Source organism: Ischnura elegans, chromosome 8 (assembly GCF_921293095.1).
Source record: "Ischnura elegans chromosome 8, ioIscEleg1.1, whole genome shotgun sequence".
Classification (NCBI taxonomy): Eukaryota; Metazoa; Arthropoda; class Insecta; order Odonata; family Coenagrionidae; genus Ischnura; species Ischnura elegans.
The window spans coordinates 52,863,864-52,884,841 of NC_060253.1; the positions used below are offsets into that span (position 1 = coordinate 52,863,864).

At 39.5% G+C, this 20,978-nt stretch overlaps 1 protein-coding gene across 1 annotated transcript in view; it reads left to right on the forward strand.

Annotated features, from left to right (window-relative positions):
- The window catches only part of LOC124163430 (LHFPL tetraspan subfamily member 6 protein-like), a 237,804-nt gene that overhangs the window by 95,024 nt on the left and 121,802 nt on the right, over nt 1-20,978 (forward strand). The window contains exon 4 of the mRNA XM_046540341.1: nt 14,100-14,218. Coding sequence (XP_046396297.1) covers nt 14,100-14,218 — 119 coding nt within the window. The remainder of the gene's footprint in view (nt 1-14,099; nt 14,219-20,978) is intronic.

A 20,978-nucleotide genomic window follows, 5' to 3' on the forward strand; every position in this document is an offset into this window, starting at 1 on the left:
TGCAGCTTCACTCACCGATTCCGCCGCCAGCGGCCCAAGACAGTAATGAACTACCTCTTCCACCCGCAAAAAATAATCCCATGCCTCCCACATCCTTTAAGCTCAGGCGCTTACCGACGTCTTTCCCGCATTTATGTTTCATAGCCAATTCCGCGCTACCCTTACCTCCATCAGTTGTCCAAATCTGCCTCCTCTGTCAGACAACGTCCGGGATTAATAGCCGTCGAGAGTACGTCGTTTTCCGCGGGCAGCACGGGCTGTTTTCCGACAAGGGAAGTGGAGGCGTGGGTGTGCCGCAAGGGAGCGTGATGGGTCCTCCTTTATTCATTCTTCCCCCTCTCGAGTCGGGAGAGGAAGCTCCCGTCATCAAAGTAATCGCCATTCAAGGGTCTTTGGCTAGGGTCGAGGAAAATTTGACCTCGTAGCCATTTAAGAGCCTGCATGCATAGGATGCGAACAGCGACAGCTCTGTTCTCATGGTGGATATCTGCAAACAGAGAACTGAATACCACGATTATCACATTTTTCAACATTTTTTTCATAAAAATTAATGAAAGTGAACTAGGATGGACACTGATTGGACTAGGATCTACTTAAAATTATACCGTGAAACTCCAGAAATTGACTCAATCGAGGATGCATGTTCATTATGAAATCATTGTTCTCTAGTCTTGCTGATTGCAGATAATTTTTCTGGTTGCTGCGGTTAATTTACTCTGTAGAAACCATCGTAGTGGAAGCCGCCACACGCCTCAAAAACTACCTCTGTACGCCGCCACTCTCGTATCTTGTAGTGGGTACTGTCTCCCCATAAATATTACATCAGAGGATTTTCAAGACCCCGTTAGAATTTTTGTCGCTCCGCGCGCATTAAAATCGGATTTCTAAATCGTCACTTGCGGCGATTCCACTTTTAAGAATGAAATACTTTGCAGTACTACGTAACTGAGCAGACAAATTGCAAACCACACATGCAACGTATGCGAGAAGATGTTCAACTAGAAAAGACCACTGCGATCAATGGCGAGAATCACACTGAACGTGAAACAGCAGACTAGTGGCGCCACCGAATGAAATGTGCTCGAAACTTCAACAGAAACAACGCTTAATCGCCATGTTCCTGGGCCTTCTTTAATGGAGTGATGCGGCGACTGAATACTTATCCGTGGTATCTTGGCTCTTATTGAATAAGGTTATTTAAATCAGAGCGATAGAAATACTCATCGGGAGTTAGGAGAATCAGGGTTTATTGATGCTTGCACTTCAATTTACATGTGTCCCGGGGGGGGGGGGGGGGGGACTTAAGGCTGGCGCGCACGGAGGTGATGGAATCTGGAATGGAAAAATTACGTAGAGGCGGTGCCGAACGTCAGGGTCCTGGAAGTTCCCTGTTCGAGGTCCGCAAGAGTCGTCGTTCGAGGTATACCGAAGTGTTCCCGGGTCAAGGTCCCAAAGAGTCCCCCGTGGCGAGATCCACGTAAGTCCCTGAACGACGGCGAAAAGCACTCCTTGGGGCAGAATTTCTGCCCTATATATATCCCAATTCCTGGGGATACGGGTGGCGGGGAGGGGGGCAGCAACGTGAGGGTAGCGTACCTCCGTGCATGGTCCGGGGATCAAGTCCGAATTCTCGGAAATGCTCCTATGACCCATGCATGGTGTCGAGGACGTGCATTACCAGCCCAGGGCGGGAAAAGTGGCATCGTGCCTCCTTTCCCTCCATGCAGTGCATATTCCACTCACCACAGTGTGACTTTAAAAATGCTGATTTTTTAAATTTTTATTTGTAAAATCCCGGAGATACTTCCAGGTATATGTAGAATTCACACGCAGTGGGGGAAAGCTCTATTCTAAAAGCGGCATTTAGCACCGAATCAGGTTTACAAGCTGATGCTTCGGAGGACAAGCATCGTCCAAGATCAGCCACTTTTATCCTCGACGAATTACTCGCTGATAATATAGTTTATCATCTTGAACTTTTCAGTGAATGCGTTGTAGATCCATGTTAAAATATGCCTGCAGCTCAAATTTTAAAATAGTACCTCCGTATTTTCTCACATGCTAAATGTTTATATTTGATGTAATGGCACACGTTTAAAACGTTGTAATATGTATAATCCCAGAATTTCCGAGTGATTGCGTAAGTTTTTAGTGGGTATTTAGTATTTACGCGGAAAAATACATAGTACGTGCGTTCGAAAGAGAGTGACGAATCTTCTTAATTAATTGTTATTGAAATTAACGATCATTAAGAGTCTCTACTGCGGATTAATGCAGATGAATACGACACGAGATCGAACTTTGACTTTTTACATTCACTGTGTGAAAAGGCTTCAATCGTATTTCTCTCGGTCGACACGTCCCATTCTTCCCTCTAATATCCTCAACGCCCCCTTGAGAACGTCTTCCTTCCTTATCGCCGGCAATTCATCTTTTGGGAAATCCTAATGACAGGCCATCTTTGCTTCCCTGCTTTATCTCCACTCCTATTCCTCTGTGGGCATGTGCTTGATGGAAGAATTTCTTCCGTAACCCTTAATCGCATCCTCTTATAATCAATCGGTTTCTCCTGTCGTCATCTTCTTGCCTCTCAATTCGGTGGATGATCGAGTTCCACCCATTATGACTTCAATTATTGTGCGTTCATGCCTTCCTACTGAATCAGAGATTTTACCTACCACGAAAAAAAAAGGAATTCGCCAGCCGAAAAGGAAAATCTTTGAGGGGTAGGCCAAAATAGGATTAGAACGAAGGTCTATGAATTTGTCAAATAATATGGCTCTCACACCCCAATCAGTGCGCTATTGTATGTGCAGTGCAGTATTGGGCCCTCCTGTAAGCCCAAGTATAGATGTTTTCTGTATTTTTATAAACCACCCCACCAGAAAGTAGACAAACTAATGTGTCTTGGTAGGTCAACCGGCTAAAGCTCCTCATACGACTCAGGAGGTTCCAGGTTCATGTTTCAGCTAGGCCAAAATTTTAACATCTAATTTCTTCCGTCTACCATCTTCCACTTTACCGTTGGTCTTGTCCATTTTCTGTTGTTTGTTTCTTTTCCCCTATGTCTATTTATATTTATTCATTTTTTGCGTATGGTAACCTGTGGTATGTTGTACATCCTTTCTTCCTCTAATTATTTGGTTAAATAATAAAATGGGTATAAGCAATACAAAGGTGATTTTTTCAACTTTTACCAATTTTAATTTTCACTGCCTTCTAAACGTCATGCTGGTCAAGGAAAATTTTAGCGGTCATGACAGATTTTGTCGGGGATATGTTTGGGACTCCCTTTTCTTGGATGTTGTAACTAAGATGTGAATATTTTATATGCTCAAATTCCTTAATTAGGTTGGAAGTGGACCCGTTTGACAAAATGTTTGATTGCCGATACTGATCGTTACTGGAATAATACCCTTTTATTAATTTACTAGGAAAGTAAATAATTTCTACTGTCATGGTCTGAATTTGGAACATACCTCATAGATGGCGCATCTAAGTTTTTGGTTTTTCCTCGCGTTGATTCATCTAAGTTCTAATATAGCACGGGCAAAGATTTGCATCCGACACTTCAAACTGAGGACGCCTGCTGCGACACCGGCGAAACTGTCATCCCGAAGATGAATCGACGCGGAGATCAACCCGGAAATCGAGCTGAGTCTATTGCACCACTCCGAGGAAGCGTCCTTCATCACACAAAAGATGAATAATCTTGTTTTTTTCCCGTTAGAATCATAGATGTTATGAATAACATTGTCGAGGTTAAAGAAAGTGCTTTAAAACTATTCGTCAAAACCCACGTCATTCATGTTGAAAATTACATCCTTACCATAAGCGAACATATTCCCCACGGCCACCGTAGTGCATCGTTGCACATCATTATTCTCTCCTTGCTTATGAAAACACGTTTCCTTTCATTAGGGCATAAGACGCATTAGTGAGTGAACCCTCTGTTGTCATTGGCAGCATTAGTCTCGAGTTAAAGTGAGACACGCTGCTGTCTTTCTCGTCGGTGAAAAAAATAAAAACTTTCCGATTCCTCTTCATCAGCTCGTCTGCTTCGACCCCCTGACCTTCCTCCTCCTCAATTTCTTCCTTTCATTCGGAGCAGCTGTTCTTTCGTTAAGGGTCTGTCGTCATGTTGTCCTCCCACCCTTCTTCACTCCCCCGCCGTCTGGTACTACCCCGGAACGGATGATCTGCGCCACATCTTTCCTGGCCGTATGTAATGTCTCTCCGCAGATGAGGTCACTTCACAATTGAAGGCGACGTTCCCCGGATTCCATTCTTGCTCCAGTTTCTAGAACCCACGATTATCTTGATTCAAAGCAAAATCTCATGATATGATCCTTTAGCAAGGAGAAAAATGGGGTGAAGGTTGAAATAAAGCATGTTAATCTTAGAAAAAGTATTTTTTTGGTAAATTATACTGTAGGGTCCTATTTTATTAGGAAATTTTACTTCATCGGTCAACAAAGTCTTCGTTGACCATTGATCTGTTGTGGCAATTCGTATTTTTTAAGACATCGCAGGTAATTATTAGTTTTCGGATCGTTATGGTGCGCTGAAAAAGTATAGCATCTTAAAGTCGCATATTTAACGTATGTATGTTAATATGATAGCAAGGTAATTATGCATGTATCTTAAAAATAAGTTAATAAAATTTTTAGTGCAGCCGGAAAAAAATACTGTTACGCAGTAAAAAGGCCAAAATTTTGGGCTTTTTCTAATCCTATAAAGAGTCTTATCAACATTGTCATCGTCACCATTGTTATCGTCTAACTAATTGTCATCTTCTCGTCATCAGCAGCTTTCTGTAACTCGTCAACTAGTATCAATCAGTTTTCTCTAAAACGTGAATCACACGATAATTTTAACTAAATCGGAAAAATGACCGTATAGCGCGTGGAATGATCTTCGGAGATATCGCTGTTATAATGCCACGGAAGGGTTGGAAAAAATGATTGTGTGATTCAGGATTAAAGTTAGCTGCAACTTAGCCATCTTAACCAGCCTTTGGATTGAATCAACGAGTGAATTTACTTGGATGGGCGTTTGTTTTATATTGAGAAATAAGACAAAATAATTAAAAATATTTGTTGAGTACTCGTGGGTCTTAAATAAATACACAGTTGTTAGATGACGTGCGAGGCCCAAGGATGTGTTGTTACTTATTGTTCCGAATGTATGTTAAGGAAGTATTTTCCTACAGAAACGAGACTTTCAAGCGTTACGTCTCATTTCGTCTCTGTCCTCTGAGAACACAATGTTACGTCTTCTCTGCAGTTGTGTACTTTTGCATCCGATTGACCCAGTTAGAGGAAAGAGCTCTCGGCTGGAAAACACAGTTGTCTCTTTTTTTAGCGACAAATGCAACATCTATTCCTCTTGTCCTTGGACTGGTCGCTATGCATTTGTTTAGGTTGTTCGGGCAATAAGAGATGGCTCGACAGAACGGGACAATTCTTAAGGACAGAATTGGCATGCAGTGGAAATTAAGTGAAGCGTGTTTCGGCAGCTGAAATCGATTTCTCATTCTGTCCACTTCTTCTAATTGGGTTAGAGGAAGACTTACGGCACTGAGGTCTACCCAAACTCATTACTACTTAAACGAGTAGGAGACTAGCATGCATGACCATTACGTAATGATTTTGCCTTGAGAATAATTAAGACAAGAATAAGTGTTATTAATCAGCTCTATCTCTTTCCACTTACTTCTAGGCAATACTGGCCAACTCTCCCTTTATATTCTTTTTATGGTGTTGCTTGCAAAGTGTACATTAAATATTTAACATTTTGTGAGTCTGAAACCTGTTTTTAATTATTTTCTTTCTTTGGTATGCACGGAAAATAATATTGTCGTCCCTCTAATTTTTTTCCATTGAATGCAGTCGTACTTAAGGAAATTAAAGAATTATGGTTGGACGAAACTATGCGATTAATCCGTCTGAAACAATCAGTCTTTGAAGTCAGTTAAACGAGAGTTTTGAGCCAGTATCAAAAATACGATAGCGCAATTTCATCCATTTTGAGATTAATTGTTTCAAACAATTATAATGTCACATTTTCGTCGAGCCTTAATTGTTAAGTGTCCTTAAAATCATTAGTATTACATAAAATATTATAAATAAAGGTTGCATAACCGAGAAAACCCGTTTTCATGTTAACTGTAAAATGCATTTAAAAATGTTTGTGTTACCATAACTCAGTAAATATGGAACGGCGACCCCATGTTTATGGACAAAAAAATGCTAAAAATTTTCATCCCTACCACTTCCTGAAGTATTGCAGATTCTTCCTGAAACACCCTGTAGGTATATCCTGTAGAGAGTAGAAGGAAAAATAACTGGGAGATATCCCTTGCGTCACGTTCGAACTCGTGGGAAAGTAATGGATCCGACCCTTCCGGAAAAGCATTTTTACGTCGTGTGACAGACTCCCTAGCTGTCTCCTCAAAACACCCTCGGTCCAAAAATAAGGAAGAGGCGCATCGAATCGCCCAGTTGTCTCACGAATCGTCCTTATCTTCATCATTTCCTATGACCCCCTCTCTTTATCTCGATACCATTATTCATCTCTACCCGTCAAAAAATGTATTGCTGGTGACTGAAAGCAGCAGATTTATATATAGTATCTCCAGCTGTGTTGCTGAAGTTGAAGAATCGAGTGCCGCGTTTTCCATCGTCTGCAACTATTAATTTCCTTTAACCCATTACTGCTATGGTGATCATAAGGGGTCGTAATCTAATTCGAAGGGGTCGTAATGATTCCTTCTCGGTTATTTTTGTTGTTGTGAGTCAAATGCAAAAATGAGGCAATGAAGATCTGAGGTGCTCTAGTTGTTGCTATAATTAGTCGCTCTTCTTAGATAAATCCGTGCTCTTGCACAATCAAACTTGATACCAGTGGCGTAACTATGGGGGGATAAGGGGATAGATCTCCCCAAAGCCTCAGAGAAATAAAAAAATATTAACGATATTGTCTACTGTTGACAGGTAATTACTCCATCTGCTTAAAGTTAAATGGTTAGAGCCAAAATTATGTAAAATGTATTTCCAGGCATGTCGTTTTTCAAAAATTTGCCGTTGACCCCCCCCCCCCGATCGCCATCCCAGGCCATCCCATCTCCCCCTAGCATATTCCTACTTACGCCACTGCTTGATACAGCAATTGGTTCAAAAAGATCTATTCTATTATACTTCCAGGTAGTGGTAATTAAACTAGCAATGCGTATAGATAGCTCTAAAATCTATTGGAGGTCCATAAAAATCAACATTGAAATCTGACCTGGTATTGGCTGAGTGTTTCAATTTTTGGCCGTAAAAGCTTTGAAAAGGTGAAGTGGACGGATAGGAGGGAGAGCAAAAAGATGCTGGACATGTTGGGTGAGGAGAGGAAACTTCCAGATGAGAGAGGATGTAGGCAAAGGGTTTATATGGAGCATGTAGTAAACGGGGAAGAGATGCTAAAATCCGTGTTAGAGGGAAGTATGTTTGGTAATCAGGGATTTTTATCGATCTAAGTAATTGGTTTTTTGCTTGAACTAAGGTGTTGCTTGGGAAAATATATGTTTAGCTAGATCTCAAATTTCAAGTAAAGCAAGGAACTTTATCAAATCATAACGTTCATAACTCTCCTGAATTATAATATTTTAATTGGTTGGCTCTTAGTAAACTACATTCACTAGCAAACATTTGGATATTTTACTTCTGACGTAGTATTTACATTAGTATCTGCCTACATAGTGTTCAAATGCTGACGTCGTAAATTTTTTAAAACATTAACTGTAATTCTTCGTTTTCTCTGGGAAAGACTGAAATATTTTATCAGATATGGACGTTTATAGTGGGGTTAGTTTATTTTGAGTGTTTCTGGACGTTTAAGTTGCATAATTTGTGTATTATCACATAGTAAATCTGGAAAATGGTATACTGTCGCGTGTCCAATCTGATGACGGAGTTGGCTAGGAGTGGATGGAGGTTGGAGAAGTTGGATCGGTTTGAAGAGGGTGTGACCCGACGAAAAGTAATAAAAGGCGGAATCCCTTTGACCCAAGTTCGTCACTGGTAGTCGAGTGGGCGGAAAGGCCTGCGCATTTGTCTCTTTCCTTGTTTCAGCCAGTTCACTTTTTTCTTAATTGGTTGTGTGTCTGCTCTTTAGGTCCTTTCATTTGACAGCGCAATTGGCTCCGATTTCATTATTTTTTTTACTCGCTTTTTCTGAACTTGCTTCTTCTGTTTGCCTGTTTCATCGATGTAATCTTGTTATTGATTTTTAATCCTCTTCCCGTGATCTGATCGACTTGACATTTTGCACTCTCGCATGCGTCTGATGACAATGTAATATTCAGTGATCAGGTTCTTGATTTTTTTTTCGATTGTGTTCTACTTGATCAAGTAAATTTCCATGCAACAATAGTTTTTCAAAATTTTCAAAATATGGCGTTAGTTATAATATTCTTGGGAGAAATTTCTTTAATTGCTCTGGTTTAGTCGATTTCATGATCGCCCACTAAAATGTAGAATATAAAAGGAACGTAAAAGAGATTTAAAGGGACACAGGTTTACTAAAAACCGTATAAAATGCGCTGGTAAGTAACAAATAAGCATTTTATCACTCTACACATACACACACGTGGGAACTGATTAGGTTTGTATTAATAATTCATGCCAATCTCTAATTACCTATCATGCGCTTCTACTCTAATTTTTAATAAACCTAATCTGCTAGGTAGAGGAAGTTTTGCTGGCGAAAGAGCGTTACGAGTTTTATTTTTAATTGTGCCGTGTGAGGTAGATTGAAAAGGACCTTTGATGACGATGAATACGGGAGAGAAAGGCCATGTGACTCGAATCTTACACTTTTGAATATTCGATTCCTCTATGAGGGATGAGTTTAAAATCGTCAGTGACATCAAGTGACATTTGATTCAATTATTTCATCAGATACAAATTTCATCAGTTCAGAGTTACGGCTCAATGTCAGCGTCTATTGCATCTTCTGTTCTCGTAAACATCAGCTTGTTTTTTGTTTTTTAAATGCACATACCAGTGCATGAACATGTAACGATAGTAAGGGAAATACGAAATTCACTGTTTTAAAATAGTTATTGCGTAGTTTTCGGATAAATTGTGCCTTTTTCTTGCCTGCTATTGGGTTGATTAGTACTCCGCAGTTTAAACTTTAGGATTTCAAAATTCATAAAAGAAACGGAAAAAATTCAGTAATCATGTCAGTAGTAATGCGCGAATTCTATCATATAACATTATCTTAGAAAGTGACTGTGATAGAGTGATGGAATTGGTTTGTTATTGCACGGGAACAAGAGGGATATAATTTAAAATTGATACGCTGATTACTATTGGCATATAAATTAATAATTACAATTGTCCTTGGTGATATATTTATGTGGCCTCCAATTTTTGCTAAAACTTCCTTCCAAGAAGACAATTATTTGTACAATTGACTGAATTTCTTTCCTTGAGGCTTTAATTTTTGACGAATTCAATTTAGTCTTATTGGTGTTTTATCATAGGAATTATTTGCTAAATCCAGCCTTATGATCTCCTCTTTCCTCAAAGCATTTGTCAACTCCTATTTTGATGAAATGGCATATGAGAATTCCATTTATGAACTCTCGAGCTCTCCGCATCATATTTTTTCAGTAAAATATATTCTATTCTCTTCTCAAACTAATGATACTGGGTAATAAAATGCCCCAGTATTAATATTTTCTAGCGAGAGCAATATTTTTGCTGTGAAGACTATTTCTTGTGGCCGACTCACGTGGCCAAATCTAATTTTCATAATGCTCTTAGTGGAAAGATTTAGTTAACGTATAAAGATATTTTCAACAAGATAATCTATTGTATACATCACTTTAGCCATGTGGTTTCGTATTTTCTGCGATGCGGTCCACCTTCCACTAGTTTTGAGTGGCTCCTCAGTGTATGTCTCTCTTATTCACAGAACATTTTCTTCCGTCTTTTCTGCCTCCTAGCGGTCTCACTCTAGTCCTTTATCATGGATATTGGATCCATGGATATCCATGGATATTAAAAAAGAGGATCCTCAAGTCGGCCTCTAAATGTGTTGTCACACACCGCGCATTTAAATGAGTTTACAAAAGTCGCCACTCGTGTCGCTGACGGACAAATTGATCCGAGTTTCACGGGGGGATAAGGTATTAAATAGGGGTATTATCCAATAGTTATTTACATGATGATGTGATCCATCAAATTCATTACTTTTCAATGCTATTCCTCGCAAAGTCAAACATTATACTCCAAAATATTGGATAAAAGTGGATCGCATTGCACCCATCACCCCGCCGCGGACAGTTTTGAAAACCGATTAAAATGCCACCGAAGCGACAAAAGGAATCAGCCTTCTATGAGATGGAATTGGGCCTCGTCTATGCAGTCTCCTTGATATCCCTGGTGTTTAATGGTTTTTGAGAGATGGAAATGTTGCTCTAAAAAGTTCTAAAACCAGCAGAAGGCGTGATAACTCAATATCGATTAGGTATTAGTGGCAAGAAATTAATGAAATGCTGAATGCAGATTTAAAAGGGGTCATTCACAAAGGGTATGAATGCAGAATATTGAGTGATGAAATGATAATTTGGTGGAGCAGTTTTTGAGAAACCTCATGTTCCTCGGCCTGGTTTACAAAACGTCATCAGATGAAAGTGTGTTTCCAGGGATTGATCTGGTGGAAGTCTATCCTATGAATAAAAGATGGTGGCAATTTTTCGCAAAATTATTTAATTTCCAACAGGTTTCGATGTTTCTCGTATCACGACCCATACGGACACATGGCAGAAAAAGGACGAGGTCATCGGTACTGTGGTATATGGAAAAAGCCAGAAATCAGAGGGTAATAATGCGGCCTGACTGGTACTCGAACTCAGAACCTCTGTTGTATTAACCCCCGCCGAAATCATAGTGAATATAAGCGTTCTGTTAGCGAAACAAGAAGATCATTCGACGCTTTGTCGGAAGGCTCTGGGTTCGAAGCCCAGATAGACGTATTTTTTACCCTCTGATTATGGTTCTTTCTCTCTACCATAGCACTGCTGTCCTCGACCTTCCCCTGTTTTTTTTCTATCCCATTCTATGAATTCAAATGAATGTGTGAGTTCCAATTTGAATTTTAAGGTAGATTTTACTTCCATATTTGGCGAGAAGTATCACCCTGTGAACGATCCTAATTCCCCGATGCACTGAACTTCTACTGCCTCCGTAGGTTCAACCCCACCGGCGTCGGCTCCACCCTCACAGCTGCTTGAGCGTTTACTCGCGTCCCCTTTGGTTCTGACGGCCTTTCCTCTTCCTTGAACCGGTCCATCCTCGCGGCTGCCATTGGCCGGGAGCGCCCCGAATGCTCTCCATCTTCGTCGAACAGAAATATGCCTCCGGTGTCCACGTATTCTTTCCCTGTATTTCCCAGTGGTGGAACAGGTTTTCCCCTGCCTCCAGCATCCAAACCTACGTATCTTTCTTTCTCTCTTGACGGTGCATTTTGTCTTCGCGTACCAGAAAGAATCTTGCTGGGAACGGAACACATTGTTTGGTATTTTTATTCTCAATGTGTAGAAATTACAGCGCGCCAAGACGTGTTGAGATTTGTGTGCTGTTATGATATGTTATGATCTTGGCTAATGTTATGCCCCATTCTTTTCTCCGAAGTTTCTTCGTATTATCCTTGTGTAATATACTGTTATGGTGTATTTTTGTCAACGAGAATAGTTTGTTTGAGCAGGGAAGACTCTTGCCTCTTTAAGATGGCTTTCGCAATCAAATCCAAATTGAAACCTTTGGTTAATGTTACTATCAAAAATGTTCTATTTTTTAAATACTTCTGATGAATTTCTTCCTAATCCTGATGGATCAAATGTCGCCTGGTAACTTAAGATATCATCAAAGTAGAATAGTTTAACAGTATTGAAAACAGAGTTGTAAGTAATGACATGAATTCGACCGCTAAACGAGAACAAGACAAAATGAAATTATTTTTTGTGAATTCGCATTGGTCCTCAAATTTTCCTCTCGCTCCGAATAAAATTTCTATTAATCCCGTTTAGACTCATGCTAAGGCACCTAATATGGTGTGAAACTACAGTCTTCTACTGTTTCTAAACACTGCAGAAGATATTGATAGTTATACGGGAGATTCATACGAGTATTTTGTGCTTTAGCTTCATTACTTGTTTTCGAAAAATAGAGAGGTTTCTGTGTTGAATTGGGGGTTTTAGGGTTATTATTTTCCTCCTGCAAATCGATGGTGTGCCTTCGCACTGAAAAGCCTTCGGAATCAACTCAGGATCGAAATGATGAAGTCCTCTGCAAGAGTACTAATTGCATTCATCCTGCTCGTCATCCTCAAAATTCTATTTTAATTTTCGTCGGAACGATGTAATCTCCATTTTAAATCGGGCTGTTTGAGCATCTTCATTTTATGGAGAAAAGTAGTTGAGTTAATCTCATACCGAAATAAATTCCAGTTTAGAAAATTTCTCTCCGCCTTGTGACGCATTGAGGAGGAAACCTCAAAAATTATTTTTTGACGAATTTGATATCTTTTTCCCTGCGTGTAAATTCCTTGGTATCATCTGGTGTGCTTAATTCACTCAGGATTAGTGAAGATCGTGTTCATTAGGCTGCACAAAGCCTTATACGTTCGTTAGCTTCTTCAGCAAAATTCCCTCCCACGTCAATAACTGGAATTTTTTACATAATGAATTCCATTTTGTTTTGAAAATTTTCAAACGCATGATAATTTATAGATCAAAAATTATTCTACATCCTAGAAATTTCAACCCTACAGCTTATGGTGCGACTTCATCTTCGCGATGAAGTATGGAATCCATTTCTTTCGCTCGCGCAAATCTATATTCTACTGAAGGTGGAATTCACTTTTTAAATTTTCACTCATTTCTTTTTATGACAGCTCTCTGACATTTAGCCGAGTGATGCTTGATGAGATAGGTATGATAAAAAAATCTTTCCCATGTTGTTGTTTGGTGTTTGTACCACTAGCTACCATCAGTACGAATCGAGAGCCATACTGCTATCACTTTAAAGAAGGGAGCATTGTTTTTTTTATGGAAACGGATCGGAATTTTCGGAATTCATGCGGTAGATTCCTTAAATATCCAAATTCTCTACTTTTTTATCTATCTCTGATATGTTTTTGGCTTTTTTACCTCCTATTTCAGCTTGATTCATTCCTTCTGTTATTGCTTTGACCACATAAACTTTTTTCACATCCGTTTATTCACAAGTACCTCGATATAAGTGTAATGCCTTGCGTCTCATCCTTGTTTGCGGTTTGTTGCTAATTTTGTCCCATCTCTTTCTATTTTCTTCAAACTACGAAGTTCCTCTTCTGTGCACGAGCTTATTTCTGGATACTGCGAGGACAGCTTATACCTTCAAAACTTTAACTTGGGTGTTTAATCTTTCTACTACATAAAGTTAATTGAGTATCTCCCTTTTCTCGCTTTAGGTGTCTTCATTTTCGTTATCATTTGTCTACTCCTCTCCCAAAGGAAAAACTTCCATTTCTAATTTCTGCATGCCTCAGGTAAATTAAATTATTTTTTTTATCTCCCGCTGAATTTTTTTAAGAGAGTTTAATGATATTTTCGGCTAATGGTACATAAATCCCCGATTATTGAAAGTGTCATCAAAATTTTCATGTATTTATCGAATGAAATGGGGGTGGTTTCACCATTTTGGTTGAATTTTCAGTTCTAGTTAGCTCTTATTTGAGCCGTATTTTTCAAAATCATTTTAGCATATGTACGATGAGGAAAAGTATTCGTGGTAAGAATTACTTCTGCCACAGTGCTCGGTGTACGTACACCTCAAATAATTTGGTTTAAGAATAGAAATATTGCGAAATATTTCGGTAAAAAATAATTTATTGCTGATTAATTATGATGAGAGGCAGGAGATTATAATTTTTACGACTACATTTCCTTTAGCAAAAGTTGAGATTAGCGTTTTGGTGGATGCATTCTCATTGGAATGTTTATGTCATGATGGTCCTGCGTTGAAAATATTTTTCTGCAACAAGTTTTCCTCTCTTTTCAGGGTCGCCTTTTAGGAGCAGTGGACGCCTATTTTGGGTCATTCCGCCGGTGTAACTACCCGAGGGTCTCTCCATCCAGCGGTCTTATAGAGATCGTTGAAGAATGCGGGCGTTACTCAAGGTAGATATCTTGGACGACCTGTTCTTCTCTCTGGATTTCCATTGGTCCCATCATTGATTAAGGAGGGTGACCCATGAGTGTTAGGAAATCTTGTAATCCTTATGCAGAAGAATCTTCGGGCTCATGAATTTTCTACAACCGTCGATTGAACTATATAAACCAAGAGTTTTTGTAAAATTAGATTAATACCTGGGGCCACAATGATAGAATCCAAAATAAAGTTGTTACATTCCACACAGTATTTATTCAGAACTCCGGGAATTCCATTATGTTCCGGTGGGTATAGGGGCAGGGTCACATAGAGAGTACACTTCTAAATTGTAGAGTACCTACCATGTTGAATTTTTGCTTTTCGAAAAAAACATGGAGCCATTCCAAGGATCACAGCCAGCTCTGAGGATGGTGGCTCACAGTCAATGATTCGCGAGTTCACTTCGTGGAATGGTGACATAATAGAATCAAAAATATACTTTGTTATATTCCACGCAGTATTTATTATGAACTCTACCGGTTTCCACCTTTTCAGGTCGCTAACAAGAGGTAAAAGAAATTCTGTTGGAATAGCTGTAAGTTTTCTTGGAAATGCAAAAAAATCAACATGGCTAATACTCTGCAATTTGGGTGTGCACTCTCTATTAGACCACACCGCCGTATCCACTGGAACATTATTAATTTCCCGGCAATCAAATGATCTAAGTATTTCATCATTATAATTTATCGTTCACTCTCCGTTGTGCCATACTTGCTCCTATATTCTACGAGTGATCCCTCCTTCCGAAATTACTAAGTGTTCTATACTCTTTCAGTAAACCGCTTTACCCGTACTTTACCATCCGGACGAGAACTCGTGGACCAAAATGGTACTTGCGTTGCGTCTTTATTTTCTCTCCCATATCCAGTATAGCCCTCAGCCCTTTTCCGGAACGATCACGGACGCGAAGGAAGCACAATTGGAATGGGGGTTGGTTTAACGAAGGGTAGTGGAAGTCTGTTCCTTTATTTAAGTATACCGGGACTAGCCACGGTGATAACTTTTACTAGGTCACCCACAATGCAATTTTTCGCACAGTGTGTTCCTTTCCTGTGGAGTCGGGTATGTGTTGGAGGCCCAGTGGGACTCATGGCCGAATAGAATATTCTCGAATATTGCATTAGAGGATTTTCAAGTCCATCGCTAGAATTGTTGTCGATCCGCGTACAATAAAATGAGATTTCAAGATCGCCACTCGCGGCGCTACCGGTCATCGATTTCTACTTTTCACGGGGAAATGAACGGCAGTAACACCTTACTGAGCCAATAAATCGTTAAAAAATAACATTCATCTTATAAGAGAGACGATTTCCTACTAAATAAAGATCACTTCCCCCTCGCTTAATGGCGAAAGTCACGCTAAACGAGATGCAGCTAGTGGCGCTGCCGGATAAAATGCCCGCGAAACGGCAACAGATGTGACGCTTAACCGCCATGTTCTTGGGCCTCCTTTAATGGAGTTCCCTTGAGAAAAGTTTACTGGGGGTGGTGTACGATTTTATGCATTTTTTAAAGGCATCCGGTCACCACGGGAGTTTTCCTTTTTCAGCCCGGGCCCGTTTTGCACTGCAGTCTTCACGTCTCTTTTTAGACCTCTCGTGCTGGGATGGCTGTTTCTCGCGATCCGCACACAAAGAATTCCTGGCGCTTGCAACATTCCCATGCGAGAAGTTTGAGACGGGGGAGCCTTTTAAGCCGTGTTTCAGGGTCTCAGCAGACGGCGTATTTTTGTTGTCTCCGTCGCATCGGCCGTGTCTCCGGTTTTCCGGGCAGTGTTTTTGAGCCGAGGTTGACGTTTTTTTTTTAATTTCTCTCTTAGCTCGTGAAGGGTAACAGTATGCACGAAGTTAAAGACACTGGTCCGAAAGACAAAGTGTACGTTGTTTTCGTAAACACTTCATATGTTCTTTTAATTATACCTCATTGGCTGGCGTTCATAAAATTTCTTTTACGTCTTTTAGATTTCTTTTAGATTTCGTTTGAATATCCTCATTTTTCTAATTGTCATTATTGCGGTAATCTACCGATTCGATCGATGGATTTTTCTTCCTCTTAGGAAAATCTACTAAAATTGGTAGAATATTAATTGTGTACGCATGGTTTCGCTAGGTAGGGCCTCTTTTGCTTCCATAGCACTGGAGTGTTTTATCCCTATCTCCCGCCCTTCCATTCCTTTCCTTTCCCTGGAGGCGTTGACGGGCTCCGATCGCGACGGCGCACAGTGGGCTGAAATCGAAAAAAGCTGGACAAAACCTCGAAAATGGTTTTTTTGAGTATGGAAGTTGAAACTTTGCACAGTTATTGCTAACACATTAGTGCATTTTTTGACGCAAAATATTTTTCATAGGCTAATTTTTTATATAAAATACATAGCCTCAAAGTTGAACAAATTTGGCGCAAATTGCCCGCTTTGAATTTTTTTCGAAATTCAGCATGTTTAAACTAATGTCACACCTTTAGTAGTAATTCAATAGCAACAAAAATTTATAAAATTGTTAAACGGTTTGTTATCATCGATTACCATTAACTTTCACGACTTAGTTGTTGTATTTGTGACCAATACGATACAAAATGGCGGACCCTGTTTTTCGTCGAATTTTTGTGTTTACGTAGGATTTTAAAAAAAGGATCACCGAGTTACCTCGAGATATTTACACCACATATACAAAAAAGTATATAGATTATGATAATCGGAAGTACAGCTGCGACCACCTGCGACGCCGAAATTAAGATCGATGTTTCGAACGTGCGGCACCGCCCGGAGCTGGCTGCTGGCCACGGGAATTGCCGTACTCGACGGATGTTGGATAGTGAATCATTTTAAGCAAATTTATTGTATAAAAGCTATGATATATTATTACTAAATTTATTTTCCTTTTGTTGTAATCTGATTTCTTTACTGTCTTGTAATATTTATCGTCGATGCAGTACAAAATGGCGGACGCTAATTTCAGTAACATTTTTGCCCGTGTGTAGCTGTATAAAAAGGAGGACACCGAGTTGCTCTCAGATATTTACATCGTAATTGCATCAAGCCTTTTAGAGTCTTCATCCACAGAATTAATCTGCGACCGTTCGCCACAAACTAAATAAAATCGATGTTTTTACCGTGCCGCGCAGTCCGCGGCTGCTCCCTGGGCTCATGAAATGTTGTGACGCAGCGTACATCATAAAGCGCTATGAAGTCTTTGCTGTGGATATGTTTTATTCAAACATAATTATTACTTTTTCGTTTCAAGTTGGTTTTTTGTCACTTTAGGTAATGAATTCCTTCATCTATCCATTTTTACTGACTAGTGACTAATTACCGAATTCCCGAATGCAAATTAGCTGACTTGAAACTCTGACAATTCCGCTCGTGCATTTTACCCCTTGGATGGATAAAACGGCTCTATTAGCCTGCTTCTAACCTCAAAGACAAAATAGATTTTACAACTAGCCGACCAGCCCGCAGCTGGTTGGTATTTGCCCGTCCACCCCATGCGGTAGTCGCGAAAAGGGTCTTTTTATTACCCCACGTTGCTTGTGTGCGGTCCCTTTTACCTTTTTCGGAATTTCCGTTTCCAGAAAGAAATGCATATATTATTTGCATTATTAGTTTTGAATATACAGTGAAAGAGGTTAGTTTTGCTGTGGTGATTTTGGATGCACTCGGATACACGTGCCTTGGATTTTGAGAACTCCGGGGTATCTCATCGGTTTTCTGCTTTAACTGCATTGGTGGTGTCAATCACTCATTCACCAGGCATTGCGTTTCGCTTGGTTTTGCTGTTAGCAGGGCCCGCCCGCCTTTGTGACGGTGCGGGATTCCTCGTCACTTCCTTCCCTATCCCCTCCCCGGAGGCGTCGTCGGGCTCTCATCGCGGCGGCGCCTCCTTCCTTGCTCCTTCCCGTCCTTCCCCTTCTGGGTGCAGAGGAGAAAAGCTAGCGCTTACAGTCCCTGCCCCAGGAGTGTATCCCCGCGAGCCCGCCGCGGCGAATGGAAACGAAAACCTACGGCGCGCCGTAGGGTTTCGTTTCCATTGTCATTATTGCGGTACTACTCTAAGTACACGATAAGTAATCTTTATCAATTATGAAATATATGCCAATGTGGCCACTCTACCGGAAAACATGAAATCTCAATGAGTCTGAAAAGTAATGGAATTTCGACAAAAATGTATCAAAACCGTATTTGGTGTAAAATTCTTGTACCGATTTTCCCCTGTCTCTTAGGCATGGAGTATTTACGATATTTGATCATCTTTTCGCAAAATGCCATTCATTTCGTGCTCTATAACTTGTAAAATTTATTTTACATAGTAAATATAAATAATTTGCTCTGAGGTGTTTGTTTTACTACACTCGGTGACATTTTTCCCGTAGGATGAGTTTTATTTAAATAAATAGAAATGTGAGGTCCGGATAGTTGCAAAAATAGTCAGGGAAAATTAGAAAACTCAGGGAATTGAGTGGCAACCCTGAATATGAAGTTGTCACTGTAGAATGTTATAATGTTTGTTGTACGATAATGATCCAAAAAATAAGAATTTATTCTCATCATTGGAATGCATTTTCAGTTACTATGAAAAGAATGAGGTGGTTGAAATTACATGATCATGGCTCTATATTCGGTTTAAATAGCTGGAGAAAGTGTATACTCAAAAATATGGGGATTGAATTCTCCACCCTCTCTGTAACCTAAGGTTACATTTTTCGAATTATCAGCAATTTCTATAATATTTTTCTTCTTTTCCACTTAAATCAATGCTATCTATGACAAAAAATAACCCGAAACGTGTTAATTTGAACAGTGTCGTCGTTAGCCTACCACCTTGATAGGGTAAACCAAATTAAGGCGAAATAAATGGCGAGACAGGAAAAATTAGATCGCATACAAATCGTGGTATACCTACTTGAATGATTGTATGAAATTAATGCTAGTGGCCGATGTTTCGTTGAATTTCATTTGCACGAGATTAGAAGTGTAAACAAACCTATTAATGGATATGTATTGCACCATTTCTTTTTATTTTCTTCTGTGTACCTTGCACATGTTAAAGTATCCACGGTATTATCTCTCCATATGTTTATTTTCATTAATCCTCTCAAATTGAAAAGGAAAATAATTTACCTTACAGGCTATAACATTTCTCTCTTTTTCACCGACATGCGTGGCCGGCTCTTCTGAAAATGTTTTCCTCTCTTTTCCTGAATACAGATTAAAAAATTAATTAATCATGATAGCCCCCTCGTAAAGTAAGGAAATACTTTTCCTCGAAGAGGTCTTTTATTTGCTCTTTTCCTCCTTATGGTTCGATGAATTATCACGAAAATCATCCACTCAGTTTCCTCGATATGTGTTTAGCTCCATAAAGACCCTCGATAAGTATTATTATTTCGATTTCAACCGAAATATAACGCCAATTCGGAACACCTTAATACTCACTGTTTAACCTTTACAGTTTGAGCAGAGTCAATTCCTTTTAATCTTGTTGCGTTTCCTCTCCTACTGGTGTAGGACGTCACATGGTAGTCCAAGACTGTAAACACAATAGGGTGCATAATAAAGGAGAGTTCCATGTGCAGATGGTAGAGGTAATGCGCAATGGGGTGGTTTCCTTGTTTTTTTTTAATTGCCTAAATTAAAATAAATACTCCTGGAGTACTTATTTCACGCTTTTAGATTTCTACATGACAATATCTATTTTTCGCGATTTAATGAAAAGTGAAAAATTTCAAGCGCGCAAAAACGCGATGGCTAAGTATGAATGCTGGGAAGAGCCCGTGTGACGTCTGGCTGCTGCTGTGCGAGGCTATGAACGCCGCTAAGATGCAGGCTGCTTGCTGCCGAGCATGGCGGAAGCGGACAGTACCCTGCTAGCAGGTAGCCCTTGGCTTAAATTAGGTTTATTAATACCCTAACAAACGAAGGAAACTTTCCGACCATAGGTCATTTTAATAGGTGATTATTAAGAGATGTTTCCCTGAGCTCAGTACCTCAAACATACATTGGAGATTGTCACTTTTAATTAACGAGTTTTACCTTTCTTATCAATCGTACTGTCTTGGAATAAGCTTTAGAAACGTGTTTAGGGAGTTGCCATCTGTTTTCGTTAATGGAGCAAATTGTAGAGATGTGCTCTATTTGAGAATTCTTTCAGTTTTGGCTCGGCTGGGTATGAGTATGACACTTAAAGGGGGTGTTTGGAGAAATGGCTTTAGCCTAATTAATACAAAATTCGATAATCAATAACGGACTTAATGGGGATTTTCCAGCATTGGAAACAATTTATTTGAGGTTTGAGTTTATTTGAGTTTTATAAGAGGCTTATCGGGGAAATATTGGCATCACTGTGATGTATGGTCAACTTTTACCTTTTCATCTTATCGCTCTTATTGATTACTAATTTTAATTGCCTTATATTCAATACCTCGGCGCTCGGAATAATATTTTATTCTACCGTCTTGTTTTATAAAAGCTGATATTACTATATTTTGGGTAGGAAAAATCTATAATGCGTTTAATCGTGCTGATGGAGCTCTGAGAAACTCCTCATTTAGATAGATTTAGATGAGTTGACAATTTTGGAAGATGATTTTCGCTAATTACATCTATCTGAAAAATGTACTCAATAAAAGGGAAGCTCATTAAATTTCTTAATTGAATAAAATATCATTGTAAAAATTCCAAATATTTATTTATAAGCATCATAATAACTTATCATAATTTGTAGAAGACTTACAGAA